Source organism: Oncorhynchus nerka, linkage group LG10 (genome assembly GCF_034236695.1).
Source record: "Oncorhynchus nerka isolate Pitt River linkage group LG10, Oner_Uvic_2.0, whole genome shotgun sequence".
NCBI lineage: Eukaryota > Metazoa > Chordata > Actinopteri > Salmoniformes > Salmonidae > Oncorhynchus > Oncorhynchus nerka.
In genome coordinates, this window is record NC_088405.1 from 49428390 (window position 1) to 49442903 (window position 14514).

The 14514-nt window shown below is 41.7% G+C and overlaps 1 protein-coding gene across 4 annotated transcripts; it reads right to left on the reverse strand.

The window, feature by feature from the left end:
• Positions 1 to 382: 382 nt before the first annotated feature.
• cnot6a (CCR4-NOT transcription complex, subunit 6a) lies at positions 383 to 13884 on the reverse strand. 4 transcript variants are annotated; one of them, XM_029670139.2, is made up of 13 exons: positions 13671 to 13884; positions 13433 to 13510; positions 8949 to 9070; positions 8615 to 8801; positions 7310 to 7395; positions 6932 to 7033; positions 6631 to 6699; positions 6316 to 6473; positions 5940 to 6094; positions 5587 to 5741; positions 5245 to 5478; positions 4960 to 5162; positions 383 to 4759 (listed from the first exon to the last, which is right to left on the reverse strand). In XM_029670139.2, the coding sequence occupies exons 3-13, from the start codon at positions 9058 to 9060 to the stop codon at positions 4547 to 4549; spliced, it is 1674 nt and encodes a 557-aa protein (XP_029525999.1). In that variant the 5' UTR covers positions 9061 to 9070; positions 13433 to 13510; positions 13671 to 13884; the 3' UTR covers positions 383 to 4546. The 4 variants fall into 4 exon arrangements, with proteins under 4 accessions (XP_029525999.1, XP_029526000.1, XP_064879560.1 ...); XM_029670140.2 differs by having other exon boundaries at positions 13407 to 13510; XM_065023488.1 differs by lacking the exon at positions 13671 to 13884 and having other exon boundaries at positions 13433 to 13604.
• Between the last annotated feature and the right edge of the window lie 630 nt (positions 13885 to 14514).

Consider the following 14514-nt stretch of genomic DNA (forward strand, 5'->3'; position numbering starts at 1 on the left):
TACCCAAAACCAGGAACTACTGCTGCTCGTAATCACAAAATTCTAAGTAAACCTTGACAGATTCGCCATGTCATCTGGTTGTCACTAGTTACAACAGCCAAACTCAAAAATGGCTAGATTTTTAAAATTCATTCAAACAAAAATGTGCTTTTTGTTCTTGATTTAAGGTTAGGTTTAGGCATAAGGTTAGCAGTGTGGCGTAGTTAAGGTTAGGTTTAAAATCACATTTTAAGAAGACAAATTGTAGAAAAGGGGTTGGGTTTATGACTTTGTGGCAACTAGTGACGACCGTTTCATCTGCCCATGAGAGATTACCACACAGTCATTGATTCACTCACTCCGGTGTAGGACACGCACACAATAAATACAGTACACAAGGACAAACAGATATAGAATTTTATAGTCAACCAAAAGTAGGAAAAAAAAGGTGTAAAGGGAAACAAGTATAAACACGACTACTCAAGAGAACCAAGACTAGAGGATAACAGTGAAATAATGAAGACCATGGTTTACCATTAGGTTGCTGTACATGTCCTAATATTACATTAAAAACAGCTGCCATGTTTTATATATCTATATTTTTTTCCAAATACATAACTCTTTAAAACATTGTGCAAGTGTGTTGCTGGTATTCCATAACTGGTAAACAAGAGTTGGTCCAGTGCATTACATAGTGACACATTACCTCTATACACTTACTTTCAGCTGGCCACAAACCTACCCATTGCATTACTACTTCTACTTAAGAGAGAGAACGATAAACAGATTGAGACAGATTCAAATGGAAAAGACAGGTAATTGTAAATTTTGCCAAAGCGTTACAAAACAAAAAATTCAAAAAAGTTGAATGTTTGAATTATTATTGCCAAGTTTGGGTAAACTATACATAAAGACTGAGTGCCAATTATCTGACAGTCACATCAAATTCATATTTTGCCTATGAACTAGGACTGTGGTGGACATAGATGCACCAGTTATCAAAAGTAACAAAAGGTGAAGGCAAGATACCTACAGTGCCAGAGATTAGTTGGGCCTAAATTATGTTAATAAACTAGGCCGTGACTAGTGCCTGCCAAACATCTCCATTCCCACCCTCTAGTCTAGGGTCTGCCAACAGATCAAACAGCAGGGGAATAATGTCTGGGTCAAATGGTCATAAATGTTGTCTAAATCAGTGGAACCTCAAAATGCTGCATATTTACAAGCACTCTTCAACATTGGCTACTACCCGACATCCTCTACCTAACCAGAACCCACATCCGATAACAAAGGTTCTATAAAGCTGAAAGTTGGAGAATATCATTTGGTGACCATGACAAATCTTTTATCGGTGACTTTGTTTTCTCTAGGATGTTTGTCAAGTGTTTAAAATACTGTTCAAATCATGTTCTCTTAAATCAAAAGTTAGCAACAATATAAATCTATAATTCAGTGTGCCAACATTTATCACAAAAATAAATTTGGTTTGAGAATTACAAAATAAAAACTATGAGCAAAGACAGACAAACCAATCATACATTTGTCATGATACACAAACAATTCATGAAAGGAAATGTGATACAATTTATTCACAATTTACAAAAAATCTCTTTTAGCTACAACACCATCAGCAATCTAATATAATTAACCAGATACATTGATTTTGATGAAAAACAAAAAAGGATGGTGGAAAATTGAAAGGGACAACAAAAGGACCAAGACGGAACCCTTTCCACCATTTTCTCCTGCTTGGTAAAATGCATAAAAAAATTGCTTTTGCAAAACAGCAAAAGTATCATTTAAAAAAATGCCACATGAGTAGCTGCACTAGTGATCTACAATAAATGCTTGTCAATCCATTGAATAAAAAATAAAACAATTCAGGAGAGCACAACAAAACACGCAAATTGGCCTTAAGAGAAAATATCAATAATTTAAAACAGATCATTGTTTTCATGTAGCTGATCTTACAGTGCCACTGTGGTTTGGAAAGAAGCTGGGCCACGCCATAGCGTTGGTTCACAACAAGCTCAGAGCAATATTTATGAACAACATTTTATGCCCCTTTAGTTTATTTTTTACCTTGATATTTTCCTGTACAGTATATAAGTGGACTTAACAATTGGCCTTGAAGTAGAATGCATCAAATGGCACTAGAGACAATAGATCACTGTGGTCTAGCAGTAGACATACGAAAACACCTCAAAATGAAACAAAAATTTAAAGAGAATTGCCTGAGTTGGAGTCAGTGGCTCTAGATACAACTATTTTACACTAGACTGAGGAAGAGGGGGAGGCTTCCAAGTATGGACCTCTGCATGATCGGGTTCCTCGAAAAGACAAAACAAAGGACATGATAAAACCGATCTAAAACACGTTAAGAGACCAGAGCGGCTTATAGTTTAAGCTGAAAAAAAAAGCACAGCAAAAACAGCCACTTTACCCGATTACTCTAAAATATCAACTAAGAGAGACAAGGAAATAATATGTTTGATAGCGAATGCAAAAAAACAAACTTCTAAACGGTGTTTTCAATTTGAGAAAAATAGGAGGCTGTTCAGGTGTTCACTGATAGCACTGGCAGTGCATTAGAGAACAGAATCAGGGAGGCACGTTTTATGTTTTACTGCAAATTCCAAAGACAGATGTGAGAAAATAGCCAGAAACCTGCCTCTGAAATGCATTCAATTTATAAAAAAATTAAATTAAAATTAAGTGGTTAAATCGGGAAAATGTAACCTGGTCAAGTGCAACTTGCAACGGCGGAAACCTGAAAAAACCTCTATTGTTTCTTTTTTTGTTTATACAAGCTGGTCTTTTACATTTTCTTAACTTTAAACAATTAAAATGGATACAAATTTAGCCTTAATTTACAATACAATCATTTTCTCCAAATCTGACCATACTTACAGGTACAAAATAATGCAGTGTATTAGGACATCTGCAGTTCATATACAATCAATTTTAGCCCAAGTTCCTGTATCAAACAAATAGCTATTAGTAATGGAGAGGAATAACCCTGGATTGAAGAGTGGATGTCTTTGTAATGGAAGGTTTGCTTACTGGCCTAAAAGACAGCACCACAGACCTGTCTGTTGGAGCATGTCTTTTTTTTTGGGGGGGGGGGGGGGTCGACCCTGCTTTAAACCATGATTTAAAGCAAGTTGGCCCCTGCTCAATTCCATTTGGCTACACAGCTATGGGGTCAGAGCTGGAGTCTCTGGCATAAGACAACCTGTTTGGAAGCTGCCAAGTCAGACTGACCGTGACCATTTTCCCTTTCTAAATCTCTAAGCCCCCATTGCTAAGGATCACTAAAGGTCATTCCCAGTGAATGACTGGTGGTTTTTGTAACATTTTAATATCCGATGCTAGATTCAAAATGGCTCTATGGCACGTGACTACGGTAAAATTGCATTGGAATATTTAAAAGGCAGTCGCTTAATTTTGCGATGATGTTCAGATTTGTGATTAGGCCATAAAAAAACAGAACCAGTTCGAGGTGTTAATGCTATGAGTCTAGATAATACGTGTAACTTATCACCCTAGCATCATACACTGAAATAGACATTTTACAGTAGTCTTTCAAAGAGGTTTGAAAATGCCTTTGTGCTTTAGCTGCACAGAGCGATTGCACCACTCAGTATAAAATGGAGCCGCTGAGCTAGAGGACAGGCTTTTAGCACCCGTAGAGGTGGTCTCAGAACCAGCGAGTGCAAAAGTGCAACGTTTGGCCTGCTCTCTCCAGCACCTCCAAACCTACTACACTCTTTATGGCAAGATACGGCAATGCGAGGGAATGGATTTGGAACAGCTGAGACTGACTCTGGTTAAAGCTGGTATATCGGCCTTGTGGGTTTAGCTTGTCGATTGGTGGCGTCTTGAGATTTTGCCGCTCGCTCTGACTGGACTGTGGTGACATGAACAATCCCTGTAGGATATAAAGAGAGCCACACATACATATGTGTGTGTGTATATATACACATATGCACACACTCCAAGTAATTTATTGAGTAAACCACCAACATGTCGGCACTGTGGTACTAACACCGAAACGTTGGTTTTTACACAATCAATTACCCTTAATATAGTGTGCAACTATTTTTATAGCCTACAGTTTACTCGCCGTTAGTCAGCAGCTCTAACTTTGTGTGTACACAAGCTCATGCTTTTGACATGAAGAATCCCCCCTCAACAAAATCTCTCACTGGTGATAAGAGGTGGGAAAATACTCTACAGATGCATGCACTCCCTGTGGGCCTCATGGTATTGCCACACAATTCAACAATTTATCTGCAGGTTACGTAAAAACGAAAACACCCAGGACTGCTACGTGGGATACGGTATGAAAAAAATATACAACATTAAATTGTGCCCAGAAAATGTGATAAAGACGTATTGTAGAGATCGTCGTGAACTTTTGCTTCAGTTAAAATCCATGGGGGTAAAATGCTGGCCATATCCCACTCCTATTATTGTATTTTGATTGATACAGAATGTGTTTGTCAACTTTGCAGGAAAAATAGAACGAGGTTGGAGCAACAGCTCCCTCTTGTGGCTCGGATAACTACCTGCGCCCTGGCAGGTGGATTCCGTTGACTGATGATGGGTAGGAGAGGAGCAGCTCCAGTTGTGCAAACAGGGAGAAGTGATCGGAGGGGATGTGGGGGTGGGGACAGCCGCTGATATTGTTCTCATGGAGCCAGTGAGGATCCAGAGGACCCAGAACTCCCAACACATTGAGCGTAGGCTGAGAGTAGAAGATGTAGTCAATGATGCCCTGCACAGAGAGGAAAGGCACATTAGATGGCGATACATTCACATCCCCGGCTTGGAGAAAATTATTCACAGGTGTGGCCCAAGCTTTCATAATAACCCAGTCTTTTAGAACAGCTAACAAACACTGTGGAGCACAAATTTTATACCGATGCAAAAAGAGCAATATACAGAAGCGGGAAGACATGAATGTGACAGTCTCACCTTGAAGTCGAAGGTGTAGTTGGTGTAAGGCATCAGGCCGTTTTCGTAGGCACTCTTCAGTTTGAAGCTGTGGGTGATCCTGCCGTTGGATGTGCCATTCTTGCCGTTGCAGTTGAAGTTGGTCAGGCTGTCGATGTAGCGAAGCTCCTTGAAGTCCTTGTGGGTGCTGTCCACTCCGCCCGAGCTCAGGTACTCCACCACACCTGCACACAGATCACCAGGAATTACAGAAAAGGCACTACAGTAGAGTACACACACTCGATTTTCAGCTGACCCAGTACACACCAGAGTCGGGGAGTGAGTTGAGGTCAGCACACAGGACGAGTGGGACGGCATTTGTCTCCCCGGAGACTGAGGAGAGCTTGAGGCTGCGCGTGGCCTTCTCCACTATGTTTTTCACCTCAGACAGGAACATGACGGTCTGGACCACCTTGACGTCGGAGTACGCCGGGTCCCAGTGCATGTGGGCGTTGGCCACCAGGAGGAGCTGTTTCTCCATGCCGTGCAGAGACTTTCCCACTAGATAAACACACATTGGACAACACCAGCGTTTTGACATGGAAACATTTAAGCCATATGGAATTAATGCTTTTTTGCTGGTGTATGTGTAGTGTGAGAAAGACTCACCAGACTGCTCCATCATCTCCTTGCGCACCTCTAGAAGAGCGGCCACACCAATGTTGTCCTTGGTCATGACTCTGTTGAGCATGGCCTCTGAGCCCTCAGAGTTTGCCATAGCCAGCTGGTTGAACTCCACCGTGTGTTTCTGCACCAGGCTGAACCTAGACAGCAGAGAGGAGAGGCAGAACAGACAGGTGAGTGCACTGTGCTGCCTCTGGGACAGCTTAAAAAGGCTTTTCTGCAATGGCTGAATTCAGAATCATTACACCTCTGAAATACTATATACAGGGCAAATGTCAAACATACTTGAACTCATGATCTAATCAAGACTGACAAGAGGCAGTGTGGCTTGAACTCACTTTTCGGTTCTGTAAAATATGGCGCAGCCGTCCACATGCTTGCGGTCACACTCAGACATGGTCCTGGCGCGGGACTTGGGGCTGAAAAAGCCCTCGTAACCCTGGTCCTTCAGCTCCGGTAGGAAGTAGTTGTAGTACTGCTCTGTTTCCACTTCCTGTTCAGCAAAAAACAGGACAATTCAGGTTAATCTTAATCTTGAAGGTGCATTATTCAAAGTATATGACCTGTAACTTATGGAGGTGACATCGCAACCACAACGCACAAGATGTAAGACAACACCTTAAATGCTAGACTGATTGTACCACGTACCACGCATGTGTCCTATAATTCATTGTAACTTTCAGTATCAAATCGCATCAGCAACTGTCTGCTCACCTGTAGGCTAATGATGTCAGCGTTGCAATTCATGATCTCCTGCATGATGGACTTCTTCCTGTACTCCCAGTTAAGGGCCCAGGAGGGGCAGTAGCCGTAGAGCTGGCGCGTGGCATACTTATCACACAACACGTTGTAGCACATCACAGAAAACAAGGCTAGAACAGGACAGAGGGACGCAGACATGAGATTATGCTACAGTCTCTCATTAGGGCTCTGAATATGATCAATAACACACACAATGTTCTTTGTGCTGATGTGTGTGACTTTGAATAGGTGTTGCAAGTGATTTATAACGGTGGATGAGTTAGTTACCTGCTGTTCGTGCCCGGTCAGGCTCGGCCATGACAATCCATGATCTGGGTGGGGGTTGCTCGGAGTTGACTGCGACAGAGGGGGAAAATGAGCAATCCTTACACTGCTCCCCAAAATACCATTATGAGTGATTCAAAGGAGAGTAAATACAACTTCATAGTCACCACTGTTCCCCAATATGATCATCAAGATCAACTGACAGACCCAAGTCATTCCATTCACCAAATTTCAAAGAAAATAATAACTTATCTACCTCACTCAATTCAAAACAACAATATGCTTTTCCTGCATTTGAACTTACCTCGTTTGGTCCCTGCCAGATTGTCCAGAAGGTAGTTGAGCAGTTTCCTCGTGCCATCATGCTCCTGATAGAGGTTCAATATTTCTTGTGCAAGTGGGTTTCCTGCAGGAGGAGGATATAGGTGGAAAGAAATGAGATATTACACAGGTTCAATGATACAGAATGAAAACAATGACATCATTCTATGACCTCTATTCTAGAAATAACTTGGATGTGCAACCAAATCAGCATAAACAGATTATAAAAACTGAAAACGCAGGGAGTCAATGGATAATCTGCATGCAAGTTTAAGACCCCATGAACAGAAAGACCAGCTTCAAATAATCAACTTCAATGCCACAAACCACCAAAATGTAATAACTATCAGGGAAAGCTTACCTTTCAACCCCAGTGTTTGTAACTTAAACAGTTTTCCAAGCTCAAAAGGTAGAACCCGCAACTGGTTATTGTTTAAAAGAAGTTCCCTGTGGAAGAGGTAAGACATACATGTTTTAGAAGGCTAGAGACAGTAGAGAGCAATAGGTCAAGATTCAGAAGACAACATTCAAGTATTCACACAAGTGACCGGCTTTCTCCATTTCACCCAAACTGCTGCGCGCATCAACAAGCGTCTGCGTAGCCAGGCGCTAAAATAGAAGTTTGTTTTAGGAACATATACCCACGTGGGTGATTGAAAGATTAACTGAGGTCCACACACCAGTCGGTAGCAGTAACACACCTTCGAGTTGGTTGCCAACCACCATATTAGGTCCACAGAAGACTGAAGGAGGAGAGATTACTAGAAACTAACTAGGTTCCCCCTTTTATCTGTGGATTAATTGTCGGAGTAGAGAACACAGGATTTTGTGTGACTCAAAATTCTACAATGATACAGAAGGAGAAAAAAAATGGACCTTGTGCATTTCAGGTAAAATAACAATCCAATGTTGATATCACAAGACAAATTAGTTACCAACAGCAAGCTAGCTAAATGTCCATGAATGTTTAATGTTTTTCAACCTGTCCCCAAATTAATATAGTTGGTTCAGAGTTCGTATTGATATTTTAACCTGCGTGTCCTGATCGCATCTGATGTGGATGGACAAAATCAACGCGATGGTGCACGCACCCGGTCTAGTCAGCATGTCAATCAATAAGTATCCGTTCAGGCCATTTCCATGTCTACTCAGCCAGTTAATGAGCAATTTGTCATTGAGGGTGCAGGAGAGGGCATACACAAGAACGATACAAACAAAAACATACATTTCCTTGAAACAGAGTAACTAGCTATTACCAATTTCAATCACAGTGGGGAACAGAGGTCTAATACCACGCATGGGAGGCTGAAATGTCTCTTCATCCATCTACTTTATAGAATGTGCTCTCAGCCCAAATCCCCTAGGGACGCTGAAATGGCATTGTTGATTAGATGAACAACACACTTAACATTTCCAATTATAGCGTAAATAGCTCAAAACAATAGGGTTCGAAGCATGAACTGTGAAAGGGTTTAAATTAAATAGAAACCTGGTTAAATGACTACGCTATTGAAGAACAGCAAACTCCTGTCTTTAACAGGACCAATCATCAGCTTTTAGTGCAAATAATTTCTCTCGTGGAAGACACAGCAATGTCGGTTCTCCAAACTAGCAGAGTAAACATTTAGCCTACAATGGACACAATTCAACTTGCACTATGACTAACCTGAGAGACACCATGTTGCCAAGCTCGGCGGGCAGGCTCCTGATCTTGTTGGATGAGAGGTCCAGGTACACCAGGTTTTGAAGTTTGGCAATATCGGGTGGGATACGAGAGAGGGAGTTATCGCCGATGTGAAGAGCAGTGAGATGAGTCAACGTCCATAATGAGGTGCTCAGACTCCTCACTTTACCTGCCGAAACAAGTGGGGAAACCAGGGGACAAGAGAGTGACTCAGTGAAAAAAGGAGTACAGAAATACCCTTACTCAACTTAAATGGAAATAAAGAATACACCTATTAGGCCAACATGTGGAAGCCATCGCCCCCACCAGCACTCACCACTAATTTCGAGCTCAGCCCAGTATGACTTCTTCCCATTGGCTGCCTCCTCAGTGGACATTATTGTGTACATCCGCCTTGGGTCTGGCGGATCATATTTTTCCTTGGGCATCCCTATAATACTGAAAAACACAAAAACAGATTGCATGATCAATTTGAAACAAAATGTTGAACCAGAAACTTTGCATGGTCGATTTGAAACCATACCCTCTTAGATACATCCTAGAGATTGACTGACAGACAGTCTTACACAGGTATTCCCAAACTGGGGAACGTGAAATGCCGTCGGGGGTACGCCAAATAAAAAGGTGATTCACTTTTTACATATGCATCTTCGCATCTTCAAAAACAGCCCATTTAGATTTTCCAACGGGGCTATACATTTGGGTGAGTTTTTCCCCCATTCCCGAGTAGCCTCGAACCATCTAGTGTTCAGCGAAATAACAACACAATGTCAAATACAGGTAGCCTAGTCAAATAATTAACATCCAATCACATTAACCATTGCTCTCTCGCGGGAATTCCACTAATGGTCCGTTATGTAGCTACTGCTCATTCCGTTTGCGCGAAAATTGATAAATGCTTAAAAAAAGTAAGGCCCGCGTCCATAGACACATACCAGCTCTACTGGCAGTACCACTTCTACCAGCAGTACTAAACCTGCACCTGTCGACGACAAGTTGTTCTGCTTCCACGAGCACATCCAATGCTAGCATCAGTAATTCTACATATGTTGTTAGCCCAGCTAGCATGGATACGGACAGTTGTGAATTTGATGCAGCCGAAGAGCTACTGCCCCTTTGCCATGGAAAGCACAGGACAACAGAGAGGGACATTGGACCATCGAAGAGGCGCAAATATGATGAGAACTACATTGGTTTAGGGTTCACTTATATTGGGAGTAGTGCCTTTCCTCAGTACTTTTGCACATAACACACTGTGGCTCTCTCACAACTCGATGACACCCTTCACTCTTGCGCAGACATTTAGAAATAAAACATGCCAACTTAAAAAATAATCCATGGGAGTTCGAGAGAGAATTAAGATGACTTGAGTAGTAAGACATATATAAATGCAACATATACCATTAATAAAAAGGGGCTAGAAGCGTCTTATATGGTGAGCTACCGAGTGGCTAGGAGGCAAGACCCATACTATTGTGGAGGATTTAATTATTCCTGCTGCTGCAGATATGGCTGGGACAATGCTGGGGGAAAAGGCAAAAAAAAAACTACACAGACAATGCCTTCCTCAAACAACACTATTTCATGACGCATCAGTGAAATGGCAGGAGATGTTTAGAAACAATTACGGCTTTGCATAGAAGCCAGTGAATTATATATGTTATACAGCTGGATGAGTCAGATGTGCCGGGCCTGGCACAGCTCCTGGTATATGTCCGTTACGTTTACGGGGGGTCAATTAAGGAGGACATCCTCTTCTGCAAACCAGGACAAGAGGAGAACGCCGCAGCCCGTCTGGTGTTCAACCTTCCCAAGTTCTCTCACGTCACCCCGCTCCTCCGCTCTCTCCACTGGCTTCCAGTTGAAGCTCGCATCCGCTACAAGACCATGGTGCTTGCCTACGGAGCTGTGAGGGGAACGGCACCTCAGTACCTCCAGGCTCTGATCAGGCCCTACACCCAAACAAGGGCACTGCGTTCATCCACCTCTGGCCTGCTCGCCTCCCTACCACTGAGGAAGTCCAGTTCCCGCTCAGCCCAGTCAAACCTGTTCGCTGCTCTGGCCCCCCAATGGTGGAACAAACTCCCTCACGACGCCAGGACAGCGGAGTCAATCACCACCTTCCGGAGACACCTGAAACCCCACCTCTTTAAGGAATACCTAGGATAGGATAAAGTAATCCTTCTCACCCCCCCCTTAAAAGACTTAGATGCACTATTGTAAAGTGGCTGTTCCACTGGATGTCATAAGGTGAAAGCACCAATTTGTAAGTCGCTCTGGATAAGAGCGTCTGCTAAATGACTTAAATGTAATGTAATGTAATTTGACAACTGGACAGCTTTGTGACATCAAATGGACTCTGGTGGTCAAGATGTGTTGGTATGTGTACTGATGGCACAAAAGCCATGACAGGGAGACATAGTGGAGTGTTAACGCGCGTGCAAGCAGTCGCTCCCGACACCACTGGGAACACTGCAGCATCCACCTCTTGCTGCCAAGGGAATGCCTGACAGCTTGAAAGACGTTTTGGACACCTACACTGAAAGTGGACAGACAAGCTTAAAGTTCTCTTTACTGACCATAATTTTCACTTGTCTGACTGCTTGCATGATGACGAGTTTCTCACACGACTGGCCTACCTGGGTGATGTTATATCTTCCCTGAATGATCTGATTCTAGGATTACAGGGACTCTCCGCAACTATATCAAATTGAGGCTATGATTAAGAAGTTGGAGCTCTTCTCTGTCTGCATTCTGTAAAAATGTAACTTAAATCAGAAGCCACTGCCAGATTTCTAGATAGGGCTGCGCTAGACTATCCTGCCTTGGCAAGGATAATGTTATGACATTGATTCCCTTTGCAACCATGTACCTATGTGAGAGTAGATTCTCCGCCCTCACTAGCATAAAAACTAAATACAGGCACAGACTGTGTGGGAAATAATTTAAAACTGAGACTCTCTCCAATACAAACCAACATTGAGTTATGTGCATCCTTCCAAGCACACCCTTCTCATTAACCTGTGGTGAGTTATTCACAATTTTCAATGAACAAATAAGGTTTTATATGTAAGATGACTAAATAAAGAGCAAAATGATTATTATTTGTGCCCTGGTCATATACAAGAGCTCTTTGTCACGTCCCATGTGCCGGGTTGTGACAAAACTCACACACATTCTTATGTTTAATAAATGTATTGTATAGTGTGTGTGAGGCAGGCTTACAATGATGCCAAAAAATTACATTTCAGAGTGCGCTGACCCTGGTGCTAGAGGGGGTACACAGCTGGAGGTTGAATGTTTCAAGGGGTACAGGACTATACACATTTTGGGAACCACTGGTCTAACACACATTTCCTAGGACACCAAATATGTACAACCCAGTAAAAAAAATTAATCCATGTTTAGCCTAAAATTATCACATTTCGCCACTCATTACATGAAGATACCCTTTCACACTATGAGTCTCCAAACATGTAAATAAGTGGACTACTGGGGTTTCTGGAACTAAATTTAACCTCTAGTAAAACCACTCTGTAGACAGCTACTCCAAACTGCTATACATTTAGCGCTAAATATGATTCACAAATTCTCGCCCTATGGCAATTGGAAGAACCCCTAAAACAAGATGTTGAATGAGCATTTAGGAGGCCGTAGAAAAACACTTAACAATTTTGTCCACAATGTAATTGTTTTGCACATTTGCCACAATCAGATTAACACATGAACAGATTGACACGGGCAGGGACATGAAGGCTGTACTAACACATCAAGCTCTACATGTGCTAAATTAGGAGCGACCACAAAAGCACAACAAAAGCAGACTTGATAAGTGGCGCTATCGAGTAATGGCAAAAATAGGATGTTCCTGAAAATCGCTGTACCTTTCTCAAACAACTTGTCCTCGTGTTGATACTGTGGTTAGCACGTTCAAACATTTGTTTCAATAAATCATTGAAGTCACAAACTAGCTGATCTTGCTAGCTAGCTACAAACAAGCTGTAGCTAGCTAGCATAAATCAATTTTCAGCAGTGGACATTGTTTTGAACAGTTACCCGATATCTGTAACGTTAGCTAGCTAACTGCACTAACGTTAGTTTGTAGTGGTAAGCTAATTTAGTATGTCCATTGTATACCTAACAGTAACCACATACCATCCAAACGAAAATTGTGTGATAACTAAACATTAGCAAATATGATAGCTAACGAGCTCTCTTTGGCTATTCCATTCTACTTGATGTTCATACTGGGTACAGACAGTAACGCTCAAATTACAGTCTAATCTCGTTTAATTATCTAACTAACGTTAACTATGCTCTAACGTTAGCTAAATTTGTTTATTTTAAGATATTCGACATTTAACTTACTAAACCACAGAACACAGGCAGACGATAATGGATAGCTAGATGACAATGTATCCAGCTAAAGCGTCAATCCTCGTACACATCCACGTAAGTACAGCGACTTCTAGCTAGCTAGCTAATATTAGTTGACTTCAACGTCTAGTTAGCGCAGCACAAATCAATAATTAACAACGAGGAAACGTGCCCCTCGTGAATTAGCACGTTTAGCTCATTTGCTTGATAACTAAAACGCTAGTTGATCTTAGATAGCTAGTTTGACAGCTAGCGCGCTAGGTACCCATTGTTAGCTAGCTAGCTCGGTTAGCTAGCTAACTCGGTTAATTTAACTGACTGGTGGGGTTGTCTATGCTAGCTAATACATCTCACAAAACACACGACGTTGTTTTCGTATGCTTAAACAAATGTGTACCTTTAAATGAGAAGTTGATGGTTTACCTGTATGAGCATACCAGTCAGCTATGGCGAGTGCGTGTTTCCTTTGTTTCTAATTCACTTCGTGTCAGCTGTTACCCACTGAAAGAAAACAAGAATCATGGCGTCCGTTAGATTTGTGGTCTGTGATAACAGCGCTCGTCGTCGCTTCCGAATAGTTTACGCTGGTAATGGTGCATACAAAACTGTTGTTGTTCCCATCTAAATGGGTTGTGAACTTGGATCAAATGATTTCATTCACCTCGTGGACATCCGATACAGTGTAACAGTTTACAGGTTCTGAGTCTTCAAATTAAGTTTTCAAAAATCGTAAAGCCTAATACATCATTTCATTTGTACTACGTTTCAATCCCCCTTGCATAAAACTTGCATCAAAAACCCAAAGTAATGCAAAAATAAATGTAGCTAGACTACTGTATACCATATCAGTGCAATAGCAACTGTGAAGTCCTATTCTCATGATAATTGCAATATTTTCTGGCCCCAGTGGGGAGCAGCAGAGAACCGCCGATGGTAGAACTGACAGCGCTGTGCAATATCCATCAAGCCAAAAACATGTACACATTTTTATATTCTGCATTTTTAATTGCAACCTGATGACGATAATGATGTTAATTACAAGGTCTGTCAAATCCAAAGCCCATATGCCCATACACCTTTTACATAAAATCTCATACATGCTCAGCAAAATCTGAATGTCTGGTTAATTTATCATTCCTAATCTCAAGGGTAGTATGTGATACATCATTTTGTTTTACCTCTGGCATTTTGGTAAGGTACAAAGAGCAGGATACAAAAGCCCAAATATCTCCATGACTGACTGTGGTACAATATTTACTTTAACATTTGCTCATCTCTAGGCTCATTCTGTCCCACTTTTAGCCTGATCTTCCAGGGATTCTTCTGTTAGATGCGGATAGAAAAGTCATAATATTAGGGCTTCTCTCCTCCCTCTCGACTTTACTCAGAATTTCACTGATAAACAAGGTTACTTATGGATCTGTTTGGGGTTAGGTACTTTTTCAGAGTTGGTTAAAGTTTCTGAGAAAAGAGTGATCTCCAGTACATTTAGCCTGTGATTAGGT

Bases quoted from the DNA above. Each gene is read 5' to 3' on its own strand.
- cnot6a (XM_029670139.2), bottom strand. From the start codon at position 9,060: ATGCCCAAGGAAAAATATGATCCGCCAGACCCAAGGCGGATGTACACA. The intron at 6,474-6,630 runs GTAACTAACTCA...GTCCTGTTCTAG, and splicing joins TGACCGGGCACGAACAGCAG to CCTTGTTTTCTGTGATGTGC. The intron at 6,095-6,315 runs GTGAGCAGACAG...TTTGCTGAACAG, and splicing joins CTGACATCATTAGCCTACAG to GAAGTGGAAACAGAGCAGTA.